Raw genomic sequence first — 20797 nt, forward strand, 5'->3', positions numbered from 1 at the left:
GGGAAAACTTTTATGATTTAATTCATATAGCAGACATTATCTTGTTTTGGATCTGCAGCCTATCATTAGGTGACGACTGACATTTCCACCATTAATGGTTTAATTAAAACTGAATCGATTAATTCTTGTGTTCCATAGGTCGCCAATGGTTTTTGGATATGGAAATCAATCCACAAAAGTATACAGATCACTTCGAATTTCAATTCAACGTACTTGTATTTTTTGGTACACAAAAAGAATATGAGATATGGTCCCCAAAATTGTCGATCACAGAAACCGTTTAGTTCATCCGAATAAGTCATGAGTCAGAAGAATTGAGATTTATTTGTACAAGTCAGAACTTTTTGAATATCCCGACAAAGTTGTTGTACGATTTGATCAAAAAATAAAGACGTAGACGAGAATGATGATTGTAGCTTAGTAATACAATTTAAGGATTTACTATCAGCATGCGAGATTTCTGTTTATTTTTTAAATTTGTTATCCATTCTTCGAATTTTATGGAAAATACAACTTTTTCCTTCGCTTTGAAAGGAAAACATGGAATGATTTAAATTTCGTGTAGACTTTAGAAAGCAGAAAAACAGTGTGAATAGTTCTTTTAGAAAAATTGGACGAAATACCAAGAATAAAGTAGATCTTACCTTGGAACAACTTTAATGGGCTTTTTCATTTTTACCTTATCACAGAGTATTTGGTTTGTTATATTCCGCTTTATTCAAAGAAGAAAAAACCTTTTTTTTTTCAATTGTTTTGATTTGTATTTTATAAAATTGTCTCTTCATTAATAAATTACTCGTTTGTAAAATGTGTGGCATACGCACAAAATGTGTGGTTTTTGAGCGATGACTGGCATAATTGTTTCAATGGAATTCTACTCCATGTGTATCAATTTCTAAAAATCATTTTTTTTGTTGCTAAAATTGGGGAATTTTTTGCACTCAGTTCGATAGATTTTAATAGATATTAATTACTTAAATAAATTCGAATCAAATCAAATCAATTTTCTTGTATTATTGCCTATAAAATCTAAATGTGTTTTTCGGGTAAATCTAATGCAAAGCACAAGTAGATATTATATGTGTTTTTTTGACAAAAAAAAATTGTTTCCATATGGACTGGCCTCAATGTGAAGCATAGAATGAAAATTTATTTACAATATTTTAAAAAATCTAATTCAATAATTTTAATTCCTAAAAGCGAATTGTCTGTGTATCTAAGAGAATAGAAAACTGTTCGATTTATTTGTTTCTGCCCTTAATGGTCATCAAGGTTATACAAATAAAATAACAGCTTGAATGAATGAACTTCCTGTATTCAATTCGTGTCGAAAAATTATCCTCATTTCATTAGGAATAGCTGTATTGTAAAGTCAAATTTAGCTTATTTTTCTTCTATTCAATCTTAAATTCTATGCTGGATGTCTTAATTCACAAACAATTTGCGCATTTGTTTTAAGTGGTTTATTTCACCCACCGAATTGATATCACAAAGATTTTATAAATAATTGTGTATTGTAATGTCTTATTGGTTTAATCATAAATGAATTTTGATTTTCATGGTGCCATTTGTTTTCTCCTTAAATAAGAAATTCTACAAATAAATTACGTTGTGCATGTGTGTGTGTGTAATTGACAGTCGTTAAATTCTCTCATGTGTTTTTTCCTCTATGAATTCAGTGTTAAAAACAATGTAGACGTTGACTGTTGAGCTACACCTCAATACTGTTTAGGCTGCCACATGAAATGTTTTCATTGTTACGGCCGCCGAGACGGTGCCGTTTGCTGGATGCAACGGCCGCCGCAACGCGGCTTGGAATCGGTGAACGATTGTGATGTAAAATGTCATTGCTGATGCCACTGCGCATGAATCGAGGGCTTTGTGGCACGGGAGGACCGTTTGGTACGCCATTGGTTCGGCGCGGTGTGCGACGCAACGAAGTTGGAATGCGATTATTTAAATCGGTCACTTGTGGTATGCCGATTTCAGTGGTCGAACCAATGTTCTGAATGGTTGGCAGGCCATTGATCAGCGTACCGTTGAATGGTTGCGGTTGTGACGATGGTGGCGGTGGCAGTCGATTTGCTTGATTACGGCGATTGTATTGCTCGGTACCGGGCGATGGTTCACAGTTGTTGTTCTGGATGTGCGTGTGCTGATGGTGGTTGTCCGTAATGGTTGGTGCTCCGGGCGTCAGCGAGGTCGGCAGAAAGCGCAGCTCCATCACGGTGCGATTATTCTAGAAGAGTCACGCTAGAAGAAATTCTTCAAAGTCGTACAACGAAGTCTACTTATAGCCACAAAGACAAGGATCGATTTCGTTTTTGGATGGGATTTTTTGTGTGTGGGTGGGATAGGATTGGATAGGAGTTCGTTGTTTGATTTCATGCACTACTTATTGTCATATGTATTAATCGACTGAGTACAAATTAGTTTTTTTTTGTTATGCGTTTTAATTTTTCTTGGTCGTTTTTTAGTGGGATTTTTGAGGTATTTTTTGTTGTTGTTGGGACGGAAGTGACATTTAGATTTGTAATTATTGTGCGGCACCTACACTACATCTACACTTGAGCAAAATATCGGTTTTGAATCAATGGTATACTTAAATTTCGATGCTAGAATAACACCTGCGCTTAACAGCATTTAAGCACAAGAGCTCAATAGCGATCGTTCAAACACATTTTACCACGTAAATAAAAATGACAGCGCTTAACACTTCTGTACTTCTGTTGTATCATCGGTTCGAGTAAACTTATTTAAACCATTGCTTCGATTGAGTTGATTGAGCATAAATAATTCATGAATCGTTCATTCCGAAATTAGTTTGATTAATAATTGCTAGTTCGGTTAAAATAGTACGATCTGGCTACAGGTATGTTTTCATATGGTCTAAATACCTTATCGCCATCGGCTAAAGGATTCGGCGTGATATTCATATTCATACGCGGCACAACGCCATTCAATCGATTTTTATGCACCGGCGAATTGATGCGTCCATTGCTTCCGACATTTCCAACGGGGAATCCATTTGCTTCGGCTTGTATGTGGTCCGGATGTGATTTATTTTCATTTGCATCTGTTCCAAAGAGTGATGAAAAGTTAGTGAAAATAATCTGGATGAATCGAACAAAGTGTATACGAACCATGCAAACCAGATTTCTTTCGTCGTTTCATGAAGAAGCACAGGAAAATGAATGTGATAAGCAAAATGAATCCGGCTCCTACCAAACCAGCCACCAGTAAAACGTATGGTTTTGGTGGTTTGGTCGTACTCTTGCTGGTAGTTATGACACTCGGATCGATCGGTGATGGAGTTGACGGTTCTATGAGGAAAACAATTAATATAATTAATCAAATCGTTATGTTGGTCGACGAAAAAAAATAAAATCCCACTTACTCAGTGTTTTTCCAGTGATGATTGCCATAAAATCGGATGCAGCTGACGAAGTAAAGCTTTGCAATTTAAATTCATATGCGGTTCCTGATTCCAAGTCATCAATTTGGAAGCTACGCTTTTCCATGCCATCAATCGTTGCCTTCATATATTCGCCAGCAGTCGAAGCCGGTCGGAAGTAAGCGTAGAAACCATCAAAATCGATCTGATTGTGTTCGGCCAGTGTCCAGTGCAGCACGACTGACGTTTCAGAGATCGGTTCGACTCGTGTAAGATTCGGTGCTGGCAACTGTCTGTTCCTCTCATCAATTTGCTCTATGCTTCTCAGCAGGAAGTTTCGCGATGCATTGCTCAGTTGATTGTCATTGTTTGAGTACACCGCTGCAATGCGGAATCGATACCAATTCGAGGCTTTCAGTCCATCGACTTCGTACATAAATGTATTTGGTGCGATATCAACATCGGCCGTCATCCATTGTGAACGTTTAGTAGGCTTTGTTGTGCTGCCAAGCAAACGATACTGCACTTTGAAGAAAAGAATGGGTAAACCTTCGTCATGTGGTGGCACCGACCAACGCACCATCACCTTATCATCAGCCAAACGAGTCACATTCGGTCGTGTTGGTGGCACCATAATCGCTGTAGAAAAAAACGAGAAAAAAAACCAAATTGATATTATAAATAAATAGATTTACGTAAATCGCGAACGCTTAGCGTTTGTTTCTTGTTGCTAATATGATTTACTAGTCTACAAATGAAAATGAATGATTAATGTAATGATTGATTCATTTATGGAAATAGATTACACATTAATTTAAAATTGTTTGAGTCAACAACGACGACGAAGACAACGATGGAAAAAAATCCAGTCAAACATGAACGTGCCATAAATATGTCGGTCGTACATTTGCGGGGAATTAGATAACTAACAGCCGCTCTGTGCCGATTGAGAATATTGAATTAAATAACGAAAAACCTTTCATTTTCCTACAAAGATTTTGGAATCCAACATTAACACTTTATGAAATGTAATTTGATTGATAAAATAATGCGGTGTCAGTTTGAAGAAAGTGAATTTTCAGTCTTTTTCTCTTGATTTCATCTCCGTGTGTCGCATTGCAAGTGCAAAGAAATTATGTATGCCATTGCAATGATGCACACGACTCTGTTATTAAGTGTGCTCCAGAATTCAGTGTCTTGTGGGCTTAAAACAGCATGCAGACAGCAAAAAGAAATCCATCTCCTTGCTGCGATGCTGCCCAATAATTGCAAATCAATTAAGTGATTATGCAGATTAGTACAGTTTATGCTATGCTGTGCATGGTGAAGTGAGAGACTCGGTAATCGCTCTCTGCTGCGAGGCATTTTTTAAATTGACTACGCGTTGTTATTGCTATTTTTTTCTGCTCCCTTTTCGACAAGCTTTCATTTTATCGATCATCTTTATCAAATTCAAATCAGCCTTGTATATGTCACTTAAACTAATTTCCCATCTGATGAACGATTATGAAATAAGCAAGTATAATTTGTGGACACCGTTAAAAGATCCAACAACAAAACACTTCTTTTTTTTCGCTCCGTTATTTTCAATTTACTTCCGCAAAAATTATCATCGCATGAAAGAGAAGTTCATTTCATTGTACTTTTTACTCTAATCGAGTGAAGAGGACAAGAAAACATTGAATGGGAAAAGAAAAACCTACAAAATGATTCAAGAAATGAAGTGAATATGAAAATGTCTGTCTGGTTGTGTTTTTTTTTTCCTCTGCAGAAAACATGTTTCATTATGTCATCAACAGGAACTAGATGACAAAGAAAAATTAGTTCAATAGGAAATTTCATTCGTTTTCATTGCAAGACTGCGCATTATTTGAATGAAACGGTAATTTCATCGCGTCAACGTGATGGAGATGGGGAAAATAGTAGAGACACTGTCCTTTGAACAACCGAAAATGTAATGAATCGTTTCCGTTGATAACGACCAACACGTTGTTAGTTGTTAAAATATTCCGTGCGCAGCTGTGCTGCTATTAAAATTGAACAAATTTCTTAAATTAATTTATAATTTGCTATGGCATATCTTTTTTCGTGTGTTTATATTATTTATTTTCACATTCTTGTCATTTTTCGTGTTGAGCGGCGTACGTCGTTTGACTGCCAATTATTTTAATCAGTTTTTGTATTTTGTAATTTGACGAGCTAAATTTCAATGGAAAATAAATGTGTTTATCAAAGGTAAAATCAAATGTAAAATTTTGGATTGGATGCAAAACCAAATCTATTTTTGATTCTCTTCGATACAGATGACGAGTGAATATGGTTCGTTGTCATAGAAAAAAAAAACTAATCAAGACCGATTCGTGGAAAAATTCCAAGTGTATGCATGCATAATGGAGAGAAAAAAAAAACTGCTTAAGATACGTGCTGTGCGGTATACGCACGTAATAATAAATATTATTAACGAAGAGCGAGGGAAAATAGCAACGACCCAAGTCGATGGCGAATTATCGAAAATGATAAAATGTAATGCACACATCAAGAAAGTTTGAATGGCTCTACGAATTACGCAATTTGCCTGCACTGAATACATCATTTGCGCCGTTTGGATTTATGGATCGATCTGCGTTGCAAATGATTTTGTTGACTTTTCGAGCTGGTACTCGCTGGCCGCCGAGTCTCGCGGAATAATAACGATTTTCGATTGATTGAAAGTGCGACTCCGCGCGCTCGCACAAGTGTCACCATCGTCGCGATGTGTGACGAATATGAGTGCAAAGCAAAATAGCACCACGCCGTGTGTATGTGTCTCTCTCCCATCGAACCATCATCATAGATGCATTGCTAGCACACATTTTTATGACGCGTACTTCAGCCGTCGATGTTTTTTTTTCGTCTTCCATTTCAATTCGTGACATTAACCATTTCCCTAGTTGTTGTTTTGCGAATTTAACCGACTTTTGAATATGTTATATGTCCATCGTGTGCGAGCACACCGAGCGCTATTATGCGATTAAATTTTTTTCCCAACGCAATAGAAAAACAAAAGTGAGAGAGTGAAATTGCAACGATGACCACAATTTTTTAAAAGCAACTTAATCGCGCGCGCTCACACTCGACCTGATATATAAAAGCCCAATGCACAAATCAACGCGCAGTCATTAGTTGGTAAGCTTCTTGATCGAATTAAATTGGAGCAGAAAATTAGAGTGCGTGCATCATTTCAATCATCCGCGATGGATACATATTTTGTGAGTTTTGGTGTAATTTTAGTGAAATAAAATTGAATTTTTTTTTACACACACTTGTGAATAAAATAAATGGTTTTCAATTTCGTTTGTTTGTTTTCGTTCTCAAAGGCATTTTTCATTTTGTTCGCCACAATTGCTGGTTTCTTTTGTGCTGAGCCGATTAGTGTGGAAGCGAACACTCAGCAAACGATCAAAGAAGCTCAACCGCAGAAACGTCACATTGGTTTAAGCGCATTGAGTGATTGCGATGGGCCGACTGGCGTTGTTGGTTTACACGGTGGATTGCACAGTGATGTGGCCGTTCATGGTGATTTAGCGTTGGGATTAGGACATGGACATGGTTATGCACCAAGTTATGGAAGCGGTTATGCATCAGGTTATGGAAGTGGCTATGGAAGCGGTTATGGAAGCGGTTACTTGGGTTCAGGTGCACTTTTATCGTCCGTTGGCCACGTCGGAGCTATTGGTCATATCGGAAGTGTTGGTCACATTGAAGCTGTTGGTGGTCCTATTGGTCATATTGGAGGCTTGGGAGCGATTGTTGCAGCACCGCATGTACTTTCTGGTGGTTATGCTCCAAACGCACCTGTTTTGTCATCTTCAATTATTTCGCATGCACCAGTCGTTGCACCGACCGTAAGATACTTTATTTTAATACAGTAAAATCGTATCGTAAAAACATCTTTCAAATTCAACGGCTTTCGAAACGAAATTCTAATCAAATCAAATTATTTTCGACAACAGATAGCCATTGCTGCACCGTCAGTAACAAAAGTCGTAAGTCATCCGGTGCCTGTGCCCTTTCCCGTTGACCGACCTGTTCCTGTGCCATATCCAGTGCCAAAGTGAGTGGTTCTTTTTTTTGAAAATGGTTCCATTTTTGCAAGACTCCATTCAATTCAGAATTTTCTTTATACTCAAGTAAAAATTATCTAAACGCCGAAATGAATATTTCAGACCAGTGCCCGTTGCAGTGCCGGTCGATCGGCCAGTGATTGTGCCAAAGTAAGTAGACAACGACACCGATATGCGGCTATCGGAATGGCTATTGAAATTGGATGGTTTTCCGCACATCTTTGCACATGTCTCAATTTCAAACTCAAACTTTGACTCACTCATCACAATGCATAAATTATGAGCAATTTTCGTTAGATTAAGAACAGGAGAAGGAGAAAAACACCCTATATATTTGTTTGTATCAATGCAATTGTATTCAATGGATGATTTTTGTTTTGTCCTTAAAGGCCGGTGGCAGTACCTCATCCTTATCCTGTGCACCACGTGATCACAAAGTATACACACGCACATAATTGCACCTCTTGAATTTGTTCGTCACTGAATTTCAATTTGCATTTACAATTTTTTAGAAAGGTTACAGTTCCGTATCCGGTACCAGTGCCATCACCATCCGTTTCGTATTCGGCACCAGTAGTTGTCGGTCATGGTTTGTATGATCATCCGTATGGCCATCGTGTGTATGGTAATGGATTGTATTCATCGTACGGTTCATCGCCTTATTATCATTCGTCTGGCGTAAAAGTGATCTCACCAGCATACAAATCGTACTATGGTGGTCATTATGGTTCAATCGGAGGCTATCACGGTGGCTATAGCAGTGGTTTTCACGGTGGAATCAGCAGTGGTTATCACGGTGGAATCAGTAGTGGTTACCATGGCGGAGTTAGCTTCCACGGAGGCGCCTTAGGAGTAAGCCTAGGTGGTAAATATGGATGGCCTCTTAAATTCGGTGTGAAATACAATCATTGGAAATAAACTGCACACAATTTACTGAATACATTCATTTATTTTGTGCCGCGAACATCGCATTTTGCCATTAATTTGTAATAATTTCATTTCATTTTGATTTTTGACCGTAAAAGTCTAAATAAAAAAAACTTATTTAAAAATATGTGAGTTGAGTAGAGTTGTCGTTTTATTTTGTAGCACGAGTAGCTCGTAAAGAGACATTTGAATGGTTTGAGAGCCATTTATTTGTGAAACACTACTCACAACACAAGCGAAGTGAGTGTTTGTATCGAATGAAACGAACTCACAGCGACGGTCGGTCGACTTGTCAAACTGTTAGTCATTCACTCAAGCATACCTCATACACATACACGCTCACACATGCACACATATCTGTCTCTTCTTTGAGTTCTACTCGAAACGATGCGATGCACACACTAACGACCCGACTGACAACACATCGCCTTCCGAACGTATGCGAGCGAAAGAGACAACTCGCTGTGACTTAGAGCGAAAAACAAGTTTGTGAGCTCAAAATGAACGCACAAATATTTTACAACGACCAATATCCATTTGACAGTCTGTGAGTAAAGAATTTTTCACTTGGTACAAAGCGAGTGATTATTTTTGTGTTTTAGTTAAATTTTCTTTTCAAAAGATCAAACCAACAAACACGGTATAAATTGAGAATTTATTCAATGCTTGAGTGAAATAAATACAAAAATCTAAGGGGAACGTTAAAAATTCCGCAATCCACGTAGATTTTCATTTTTTTACTTAATTGCGGTGCAATTCATAGCAAAGGGTTTCCATTTTCAACGTCGTCCAATGAATAAAAGCCGAGAAGAAGACTCAATGGACGATAAGAAATCGCTTCGTTTCACCGAGGAAGAGAAATTGGTGTTGTTTTCATTGTTTGGCAAATATAAGGATGTGATTGACATTCGACACCGTCGAAATTCACAGTCCCAGCACAAACAAGTGCAACTACGGAAATGCTGGGACACAATACTTGAATCATTTAATGCACATGCCGACACAAGCAAACGAACCATGAAACAAATCCAAAAGTTTTGGCTCAATTCAAAGTAAGTGATTTGCATGTTTTTTTTCGGGTGTTTTTCTTCGATTTACTTGGTCCATTTTACGATTTTAGATTGAGAAAACGGTTGCCGGACGACAAAGATGGTAGTAAATCACCTGAAAAGCGACAAAAATTGATTGAGGTAAAAACATCGCCGTCGAAAAAGTCAAACGATGCAGCATATCAAGCGTTGGTCAAAACGTGCAAAGATTCAGACAATGATGATGACGAGCACTCGGACCGGAAACTATCGCTGCATACAGCCGATGAAATCATAATTCCTGATACAAATGAAGCCAATGACGAGCAATATGAAGAAGAACAATACGATCCATTGACTGATTCGTATTTCCAGAATGACGCCATCACACTGAAAGTGATTAACGATCAGATTGGTATGGGTTCGTAAATGAATTTTACTGAATTGTGTTTTGTTTATTTATCGTGAATGCATTTTACTCAAGTGTGTTTTGTTTATTTTTCTTCTAAACATTTATTATCCATAGATTTGGCCCTTGCAACGCCGGCACCGTCGAGCATAGTCACAATTCCAGCTCAGTCACAGCGTGGAACGACGTTAGTCGCTCTGCCTGGCCAAGGATATGAGCACGTTAAAAAACAAGAGCCATCACCATCATCGTCGTCTGCCGCACCCACCACAGCCTATATCACTTATTCACCTTCATCGACTGCCACCATCGGCAACCAAAACATTCAACTAGTGAAAAGTGCAAATGGAAACTACTTGATAACAACGCCAACTGCTGCAACAACCCAGCAGGTGATTCGAAGTGCACGAATCAATCAGTCGTCACCAATTACGGCAACGACATCGACAAAAGATCTAAACGAAAACGCATCCATTCAGGATTTACAAAAGCAGGAGCATTTGTTGCGCGTTCGTGAGGCAAAATTGCGTTGCGAAGTGCAGGAAATCGAAAAGGAAAAGGGCCGAGAGGAATTGCTACAAATGCGCGAAATTCATCGCATGAAAATTAAAGAGATGGAAATGAGACTACGAAATATGGAACGTTCTTGATATGATAAGCCAAAATTTATCGATTGTACTCAATACATTTAAAAATGGTGCATTCTATTCTACGAGTTATGTTTTTCTCCATGTGCAGTAATGTAACGAAATTTTTTATATTTGTCAACCACTACTTTTCTATTGTAATAATAAATATGACCTATGACGATTAAAAATCGGATAGTAATTTATTTTGTTGCGTAGCATGGCCTAGTAATATAAGCAGATAAGATACAAAACCAGACTTACTATGCTTGTGCTTCTTTTTACCCTTGCCCGGTTTGCTGTTCCGTTCACGATTCGACTTGGAAAAATTTGGAATTGTGCCGAGTGGCTGTGTGCCCATCATATCACCGGAAATGGTTTTTGGCTTCACTTGAAGCAGTTTACTTTCGCAAACTTCACTCTCTTCGTTTCGTGCAAAGCATTGCACAATGCCGGCGTGTTTCTTCTGCAGACCGTCAATGATGAGTCGGCTACCAGTGGCACGAATTGTTGGATCCATGCGCGTATCGACACCGTTGATGAGCCAATAAATCGTTGGGATGGGAAAACCTGTCGCGATACATTCCAATTCAAGTCGTTCACCTTCGTCGGTAAGCGTGTCGATTGGGCCTCGTTCTATTTTTGGCGCTTCCAAAACATCTAATCGAATTTTCAACGTTTTCGCTGGTATGATGCCATTGTCCAATTGGCAAATGTACTCTCCGCGATCTTCGGGCCGTGCGTTTAGGATTTGCAATCCGGTGCCAAACACAGATGTTCGATTATTTGAAATCACCGTTCCTGGTCGCGTCCAACTCGTTTTTGGCACTGGATAACCAATGCCTGGACATTCTAGAATTGCCGTTGCACCAGGCTTAACGATCACATGATCCGATGAGCTGTACAAAAGTGTGGGTGGTCCTCTCGGCGTGTGTTCAACAGTCACACTGGTTTTTTGCAATGATTTCACTTCGACACCGGTTATTGTATTCACAGCTTTGCACCAATACGTGCCCGAATCCAAATGCGTGACCGACTGCAACATAAGAGCTCCCGTTGACAATTGTGGATTAGTGTTTGACAGCGGTTGATCATCTCTGCAAATTGTATATATTCAAAAAAAAGTTAGTCAAATTCCATATTTTTAACGCGTTTTTAATGTAGAAAAGCAGTTATTTTATTGATTCTTTTTTATCGCTGATGCTATTTCAAATCAATAAAAGAAAGAACTGCCGATGAACTCACTTGTAAAAATTCCAAATGGGTTGCGGGTTGGATTTCACTTCTCCACAGTTGATTAGTATGCTATTGCCGGGCGGCACTCTCCAGTGTAGCACGCGTGCATTTACCGATGTGTCAACGCTGATATTTGCCAAAAGTAGTTTGGCTGGAATGGAGGCGAGTGCACTGGCTCCCAACCATGCCAAACACTGATACTCGCCCGCCGAATATTGATTCACATAAATTCGCAATTTTGATATGCTATCTTCGGTCGTTATATTGTATCCATCCTGTTTTAATAAACGCCAGATAACAGAAAACAGAACATAAAAAAATGATCGTTAAATGACACTCGATATGCGTGTGTGTAAGTGTGTGTGTTTGTGGTTTGGTTTGATGATGGAAATTGATTTTTTTATGGCAAAATATACTAACCATTCTATTCAGGTAGATAAATTCGCTGTGATTATTAACACTGTTGAAACGTTGTTTTTGTGGCCGAAACCGCCATTCGATGCGATCCGAATCCAAGTTCAAACCGCATTCAAATAACACTTCGTCATATAGTGGAGCAACTGTACTTTCTGGCTGCCGTTCCATGTAGGCGCCGAATTTTTCCGCTTTCGTCGTCGACGATGAGGATCGATGTGAAATGGCTGTGACACAATATCGCCCATTTTCCAGAAAAAATTGTGACAGAATGAGAATGACGAAGAAACTCGCTCTCACATTTCCGATGAAATGATGTGCGAATATTTTTAAATACAGCGACAAGTGGCGTCGAGCCATCTTTTTCTCCCTTCTTTCTTTTCTTCTGCTTGTTCGTAGTTCTAATTGTTGGTGCTCACAAATGTCTGTGGACGTCTGCTGTATTCTGTAATGAAAAGGAGAAGAAAAAAAATCAATTTTAATTAGATTTTGAGCTTAAATTATGTCGACTTGTCTTTTATGGAGCCTGTTTAATGTACAGCGGTTTTGTGGAATTTCATAGATATTGTGGCGAGGATTGAATACAAACTATGCACAAATCGAATGGTGCAAGTGTTGTGTCGTGCGCAGCGTGAGTTTTAAATTTAGTAAGTGCTAAGCATATTTGCACATCGCGTCTAACATGTAGCAAATACTGGAAATAGCCAAACACTTGCGACGAAGTTGGCAGCTCATGCTTTTATCTGGCGTTCATAGAAATGCCTACGATTTGTTTTTCTCTTCTAAAATGGGTTTTAGAGCTAATGATAGTTGGAAATTAATACCAATCAAACATTAATCTTTCGCCCACATTCAATTGACAAACAGCGTCCGTTTTTCGTTTGCTCATAATTTCGTACGCTTTTTTTTTTAACTTTTAATCGACACGCACATTTATCAATACATTGAAACGACGAGAAAAGTTGATGTTTTTTTCTTGCATGCGCTGTGCTGCCCGCAGAGCGATTCGGAATCAGTGCTTTGGATTCCAGGGGATTCAGTGAATACAAGCGCGATTAAAATCTCTTTAAGAAAATGTTACTCTTATTAATCCAATCAAAGTGAGATTTATCGGTATTGGGTGTGCTTTTTCTTTCGGGTACTTGTTTTAATGACGCACCAGCTTTCGAACACACATGCGCGGGCTCATATGGAATTCCATTCGGTCACTTGTTGTCCGAACGTGTATATATCCTGAATTATGCAAATGAGGCGCGAGCGCGCACTCGCACAAAGCAGAACTCTTTCGCTTTGTTACGGTGACATTCTTGTCGTAAACAAACACTTAATATTTTCGGTTTAATCAATAAATTCTATTCATTTTGATCCATTGACGACACACAGAAAACTCCCCACTCTTTCACTCTCTCTCTCTCTCTCTTGTTGCTCTTATCGCATTTTATCCGCGTTGAACAAGGGGCGTTGAGGAAGCAAATAAGAAAAGGAGAAGGAATTTCAAAACGATCGCTCATTAGCCATAAATAAATGTCACACGAAAGAATTTTCACACGTTATCTTGTTGTGGCCGTTCGTTTTGCCATATTCCACGACATGCAAATTTCCCATGTTTTCTCTTCGCTTCTTTGTCATTCATTTGTGCGCGCAGATTCAAAAGAGATTTGCAGCTTGTGGTTTTTCCCAATGTGAACACAATGAGCAAGAGTCGATGCCTTCTTGTTTTTTAAACACTTGGTCAGATTCGAAAGACATTAATTCAATTATGAAATATTGTGAATATTTTGTTTACATATTCTAAAAATGATTGGATAAAGTGGCCACAGAAAAATTATGTTTCTGCATTGACGAAAAACAAGCCAATAATCATTTATAAAGATTACCAAAAAAATATCCAAGATTTAAAAAAAAGAGTTGAGCATATAAATTGGAAATTATACCGTATTGTTTTCAACTTTTCGTCAAAGAAATTATGCAAATTTTTGTTTAGCATTAAAATCGCAATATTCGGCACAAAAAAATAGCGTTTGCCGTATTGGAGGCTGCTGTATTCGAAAATCTGACATTCTTTTCTCACTCTCAATCGTTTTGGAATCGATCAATTTTAATGGTTTGTCCATAAATTGAAAAAAAATATTCGCGCAGCAGGAGAATGTCTTTTTATACCGTGTTGTCACATAAAACAGACATGGTTTTCTCGTATTTGACGTTGCTTTAAAAAGAGAGGGAGAGGAACAAAATGGAATTGATCTGAATTTTCAAATAATCAATTTTGAAATGATCATTAAAAATATCCGCATCCACTGGCTTCTGACTAATAATTCAGTCGACGATTTGCTCTGTGTTTAACGCAAATTGAAAATTAATGACTAACTGATGTGGCTGTAGCGCAAACTCTAAGCCGAAAAATCGATTTAATCAAAAGGTGATGCTTCTTAGATCATCGCTAATTAATTTAACATCCAAGCTATTAGAACGTGCTTTCATACACGAAATTCGTACATAATGATCTCACCTTTTAAGGTGACAAACATTTTTCTTAGACTGGATAAAAAAATGAACTACAAAAAACACGAATGAATATCGTGCAGCCGGAATTTTTGTGAGAAAAAAATCACAGTTTGGCGTTTTAATTCCTTCTTCATTAGTGTTGATTAGTTTTTGTAGATGCATTTTTGCTTCATGTTTTTAGGTTTTTTCTTCAAAATTTTGCGCTTCTTTATTAAAGCAATATTAGCCCCAACAGCAGCAGCAACAAAGTTTCTTTTTGTCAAAATAAGAGTTCATTAAAACTGTATTTGACCTTCGGCAGGAACAAATTGCATGTGTTTTTATTGAACGGAAAAAAATGAGTCAGTTGTTCCATCGAAATGAGCAAATATTATATTTAATGATATTAATAATATGTTTCGTTTTTTGGTAACGGCCGAAGTTTGAATAGTATATACAATGTATGCTGTACTTTCAACACAAAGAGGATGTGTGAGAGAGAAAGAGCGAAAAAAGGATGAAAGTGTTTGCACACAAAATTGTTTTCTTCCCATTAAATTCCTAAACGTGTTGCTTAAATATTGATAAAAACTACGTAATAAAGTACATAATAGTATTTATTATGGTGAAACGTATCGTTTGTTTAACGAAAAAAAAAATCAATAACAATAAACGTTTTTACAAAGTATTTAAAACGAACCCGGCCATTTTGGCTTGCTACAGCGTTCGTTTGTTTGGTTCCCACATTCCAATTACTGAAAATTATGAGTGTATGTGTGGATTCAAAAATCGACTCATGTTTTGGTGTCGACAAGCGAAAAAAAACCGCCGTCGCCTTATTCTGTTCTGTTTTTTTTCTGTGACCGAAAAAGAAATGAGTCAAAATAAGCGCGAGACCGTTGAATCCAATCAAAAAGCGATTATCGAACAATTCTATTCGGTCCATACTCGTTCACATTCCCATAGATCACTTTCAATCCAGACTTCCGAAATAGTTCGCCGACCAAAAATGAAGTGCGTGCACACACGAAGCGCATCTATGTTTGAGCATGCATGTTTGTGGTTACGAACGTAAGCTGAATGGGATGAGTCTGTTTTCCAGCATGAATATGTGTTTAGTACGGGAACAGCGCATCAATTAACGGTTTAATTGTGGTTACAGTATACAGAGAAGAGAAAAAACACAAGGCCTTCAGTTGCGTTCTAAGTAAATGGTAATTTAGTCTAGCAGAATGAATAGCACAGAGAGATGAGTTGTTTCGAATCTATATGGAGAAAAAGGCTTGTCCGTGAAATTGATGATCATCTTTCGTCACCCATCTCTCTCGTCTCAAAGACTCCAGAAAATCATTGTTCCGGAAAGAATGAGCTTCCATTTTTGTTTGCTATTCGATTCGTGGCTATTGTTCGGTTTGTTTGCCAAACACGCGCGCGCACGTTCATTCACAAACGCATTAGCATTCCGTTTGTATTCCATGTGTGACACGCATTCGAAAATGGTGGCTTTGCATAGGGAAACATGCAACAAACTATTTACATTTTCCGAATAATTTTTTCTTTCTTGAAAAAGCTTGCAGTCGAAATAAAGAAAAACAGTTACTAATCGAAATGAATGGAGAATTTAACACCAATTTGTGTGCGAACACCTACGGTGATTTTTCTCTGCCTTATTCTTTCTTTCTCTCTTTGCTTGTTAAATGGTTTTTGGCTCGCGCACGCACCTACCCATCATCGAGCATTTTTGTGTGCGCGCAACTCGAACGAATTGTACTCCAAATATTTGTTCGTCAAACACTGTTTTTCTATAATTTAAATTGAGAAATTTATTTGATTGACGCTCTGTCCGCATCGTTTCCTCTTGTTTGTGGTTTGGGCAACTCTATTTTCAGTTTTGCTTCGGTCCATTGTTGGAACAAGATGCCTGCATCGATCACTAATTCAATACCCACCAAATTCCAAATTTGTTCATGCTGATGGCTGTTTCATTCAAAACTTTAAAATCAATTAATTAATTCTACAGTTTTTTTTAGCATTCGAATTATTATTATACGCCATCCAAAATTTGAAGAAAAAAGAATCAAAACGAAACATTTAAACTCGTTTGTTTTCGTTGGAATCTGTTGATGTTGATCAATGTCATAAATCGAATTTGAATAGGTTTTCGGTTCAATTAACAAATCATCGATCAGAAATTGCGGCCACCACACGCACGCACGCACGCACGCACACTCATCTCAACACTTTTGGCTTGAATGGGTATTTTTTTTCTTCCATGAACGTCGGTGGCTTTCTAACCACGGTATGAGCAATAATGTTCGGTATGACGTAAGTTTTGGCATTCATTAGACCTGAGTTTAAATTGAAGCAGCACCAATTTGTATGGATTCCTTCCGCTCCGAAATGATTGAACCACCGAAGACTGCATACGCATCAAACCGATTGGTGCTTAAGTTCTGAATGAATGCTTACGCCTTAGGCCATCAATGTACCGTTATTTCCATTATTACTCTTTTTCCATGACTCCAATTTGCTAAAGGAGCACTCCTCCGGTGTGTGTAATTGAACACTTTTGAAGTATGCAATCGATTGCAATCAACAGACGGAACAAAAAAGGTTACTTAACACTTTAATTCAACTACAAAGTGTTTCGTGTTTTTCTCTCCTGTTGCCAAATGCGACATCACTGCTGACGCATGCATTTCACCTTAATCGGGTGCAACACTTAAAGAGTTAAAATGGCTAATTGGATTTGTGAAACATTGTAATGGAAATTTATCACGCAAATTCATTTGCTGCATTTTAATGTGTTCCAACCTTCATCTAATCGTTATTCAATCACTAAATTCATGTTTTTTTTTACTGTCGTTCGGAGAAGAAAGGCACTCCTTATTTGATCACGGCTTGAATTCAAACCATAACAACCGCAAAAAAAACATCGTGTCAATTAGTAAAAGTTAATGAGGAAGGAAGTAACGCGCAATTTATCAATATTTACACAATTTCAATCTGGAAATATGTGTGGCACACGACGTGTACATTGTGCTGTGTCGATTCACTCCAATTTGTCTCAATTTGCACTCAACATGTCTGAAAGATTAGGCATATTTCATTTCCTCTCCGTGATGTTTTCGAAACATCGAAATGAGTCGACAGCATTTCGTACCATTCCATTCAAAGGAAATTGATTTTTCGATTAAACCATCGACCTACCGCACACAGCAGACGCTTTGCTGTTGGAATCTCTCCTTTCATTGACAACATCAAGTTCTTTAGAACTTGAACGCCATTGAGTTCTAAAGTTTCAATTGATGTGGTTTCAATTGTTCGAACAGCATCGAAAGTGAGCCATTGTCACGCAGTCCAAAGGTATTGCCATTGTCATTCCGTTGCATGTATTTCCGCTTAGAACTTAATCCCTGTCGGAAATGCGGTCAACAATTTTGATCGATTCACTCGGAAGGAAATTAATTAAAAGAAGTAGAGAAAAACAACTTCGAACAATACCCTAACACTTCATTCCATTCTTCAAGTGCAGAATTACGTACACACACCACAGTGATTTATGGCCGAAACTGTTGAGTTTAGAAGTTAATAAAAGTTTCAGGATATAAATTATTGCAAGAATATGCGAACGTCATAATAACGTTGAAAATGAGTGACAGCGTAATTTGCCCCGAATACAATACGTATTCCGGCTATTTGCGGTTGAAGTTCATTAACCCAATAACCAACAAAAAAAGAGAAAATAATATTTTGTTGGCATATTAAAGATTTTTTTATATACATTTTGAATCCCGTTGTATTTCCGTACCGTTTTCATCATGATTCGCCCACAGAATTGCACATAAAATTAATGGAATACAATATTAATTTACCGGCAAATTTAAGCCAGGAAAAAGAAGAACGAAAAATACAGCACCAAAATTCAATGCTGAAAACCAAAATTCACAAGGAGCAAACCAAGTCGAACGCGAACAGATAACGACGAATTCTAAGAAATGGAAAATGTACCGCAAAAATAAATGAAACTGAATGAGAAATGCTGAACGGTGGAGAAAAAAGCGCTTATTAAATGTTTTGGTTTCTTTTCGTTTGGTCCTTTAGCTGATACTGTTGCAGCGTCGTCGTTGTCATCTTTTCGCTCACTTACACTCGCTGTTCGCTTGGTGGAAATCGCGAGAGTGTCATGGCAAATGCTATGAACGGGAAAGATCAGCAAAATACTGGGCCGTGTGTGCATGTGTGTATGCATGCTTGCGAACGTAAACAATGAAGAAAAGTAAGTAAGAACGACGACGATCGCGGAAAAAAGCCGAAAATTAATTGGCGAGATTTTGTTTATGGCCAATTCGAAATGTGAACGCATATATAATTTTGTGCCGTTGTGCGTTTTACTTATCTCGATTGTGGCATCCATGGCACATTGAAATGTATCGCGTATTATACATCAATTTGGCTCGGCTTGGCTCAGTGGCAGCAGCGACAGGACTGGCAAGGCAAGAGTGAGAGCCAAATATCGACGGAGCACAGGTTTCACAATAATCATAATAAAATTCCCGTCTCAGTCATCATGATCAACGCGCGATCTTGTCATCGTCTGGCATTTTGCGAAATAAATTACGGCCACGATGACGATGACGATGAAAGTTGTGTCGAGTGCGGGTGTTTCTGTGCACTGTACAGCTCTAAGAGATTTTGTACGTAAACAACTCTATAAATTTCGATGGTCCAGTACACTAAAAAGCATTTATCTATTTGGCAGGTACTGTCTTCTACTGTTCGGCGTGTAATATATATATTACAATTGTGAACCATGAAATGGTTGTAGTTCATTTGCGCCAGAGGTTGCGTAGCAAAACAGAAGCGAACCGTCGAGATCACAAGCGGAACGTGGTTTTGTGTGTGTGTGTGTGTGCGGGACCGACCGAAGATAGATCAGAGAGTCAAAGAGCATCACCAAAGGAATTTCGCATTGGGCTTTGGTAAAAAGGTACAACATTTTATTGGAAATTGATTAAAATGAACAAGTTCAGTTATATGTGAACGCGCGTCTACATGGTTGTTGTTGCTGGTGGTGGTGGTGATGTTGCCTTTTTCCCATTTCTTCGTTTTTGTTTTCTTCTTTTTTGCTTGCCTTTTATTTTATTCAATTTAATCGTGTTTCGCTCGATCTCCGTTCTCTTTTCCGCTGTACTCGCCCATTTGGCTTCCTTTGTTATCTCTGCACTGGGATGCACGTTATACACAAAATGTATATTAAAATGCAGTATATACTCAAAACGAAAAGTTGGTTAATGTGCGCGTTTCTTTTTTGTTTTCCATCGTCATCGTTGTTGTCGTTTTTTTTTCGGTGTGTTACTTCATTCCGAATAAACTGCGATGCTGTGATACCGAGCGTACGTAAGATTTTTTTCGTTTCGTACATAGTCTTGGAATCACAGCAAACAGCGAAACGAGGAAAAAAAAATCGAACGACAATCAGTGCAGTACAAGGATTGTGTGGAAAATGTATGATGAGAGACAGTGTAGAACATGGAAGAGACGAGCGATGCATACGCGATGAAGGCGTTGAGAAAGCAAGACCAAACGATATATATGTGAATCCAAAAGAATTTCGAATGAAAAGAAAATTAAGGAATAAAAATCACAGAACAAAATACATACAGATATATGTTATAACGCACAGCATCTCACAACGAAAACATTCCGCTTGAGGATAGTACTTGTTCTGCATGCTTAATGCGCGAACTCTGATGGAAAAAGAAGCACTCTTGCATCGAGCATGGATCTGCCTCGCTTGCTCGCTCGTTCGTTCGTTTTGTGTGCTCGTGTGCAGAACGGAACAAAAACCACTAGCTGGCATAAAGGCTGTGAACGCACATAAAATACCTGTCTCGCATGTACGATCGGCACATCATCAGCAGCAGAGTGATGGAAAAACGTTTAAAGTGTGTATAATGCCTTGTTGTAACAGCGCGACACTGTTCGTTTCGTCTCTTTTTTTCTGTTTTCGTGGTATTTTTAGTCGTTTTCCATCATCAGAGACAGAGAGCAACAAAACCCAAAGTAGCCACAAACACAATATCAAACCACGAGTGGTTTGACTTTTTTTTTCTGTTTGCGTTCCATGTATGCAACGGTGAAATTGTTGACATTGTCGAGAGTTGAAAAATTCC

The 20797-nt window shown here is 38.2% G+C and overlaps 2 protein-coding genes across 8 annotated transcripts in view; one reads left to right on the plus strand and one right to left on the minus strand.

Moving 5' to 3' along the window:
• Positions 1-931: 931 nt before the first annotated feature.
• Positions 932-20797, minus strand: part of LOC129573855 (interference hedgehog) — a 46817-nt gene continuing 26951 nt past the window's right edge. For 3 of the 6 annotated variants that reach the window (XM_055455003.1, XM_055454987.1, XM_055454995.1), the window contains 7 exons: positions 12144-12582; positions 11733-11998; positions 10752-11584; positions 3398-4033; positions 3144-3323; positions 2898-3076; positions 932-2239 (listed from right to left, as the gene is read on the minus strand). In XM_055455003.1, the coding sequence (XP_055310978.1) occupies positions 1712-2239; positions 2898-3076; positions 3144-3323; positions 3398-4033; positions 10752-11584; positions 11733-11998; positions 12144-12497 (2976 nt within the window). In that variant the 5' untranslated portion in view covers positions 12498-12582 and the 3' untranslated portion in view covers positions 932-1711. Of the gene's footprint in view, positions 3077-3143; positions 3324-3397; positions 4034-10751; positions 11585-11732; positions 11999-12143; positions 12583-20797 lie in introns of all 6 variants that reach the window. The other 3 variants (XM_055455018.1, XM_055455026.1, XM_055455010.1) reach the window with 2 other exon arrangements.
• LOC129573891 (regulatory protein zeste) lies at positions 8825-10678 on the plus strand. Of its 2 annotated transcripts, none has more exons than XM_055455050.1 (3): positions 8825-9476; positions 9545-9867; positions 9979-10678. In XM_055455050.1, exons 1-3 carry the CDS (start codon positions 9217-9219, stop codon positions 10509-10511), a joined length of 1116 nt encoding a protein of 371 aa, XP_055311025.1. In that variant the 5' UTR covers positions 8825-9216; the 3' UTR covers positions 10512-10678. The 2 variants fall into 2 exon arrangements, with proteins under 2 accessions (XP_055311025.1, XP_055311014.1); XM_055455039.1 differs by having other exon boundaries at positions 8936-9476; positions 9545-9873.

The sequence above is a fragment of the Sitodiplosis mosellana genome, unplaced genomic scaffold (assembly GCF_009176505.1).
Source record: "Sitodiplosis mosellana isolate CC-2019 unplaced genomic scaffold, AAFC_SMos_1.0 Smas_scaffold_1, whole genome shotgun sequence".
NCBI classification, from domain to species: domain Eukaryota; kingdom Metazoa; phylum Arthropoda; class Insecta; order Diptera; family Cecidomyiidae; genus Sitodiplosis; species Sitodiplosis mosellana.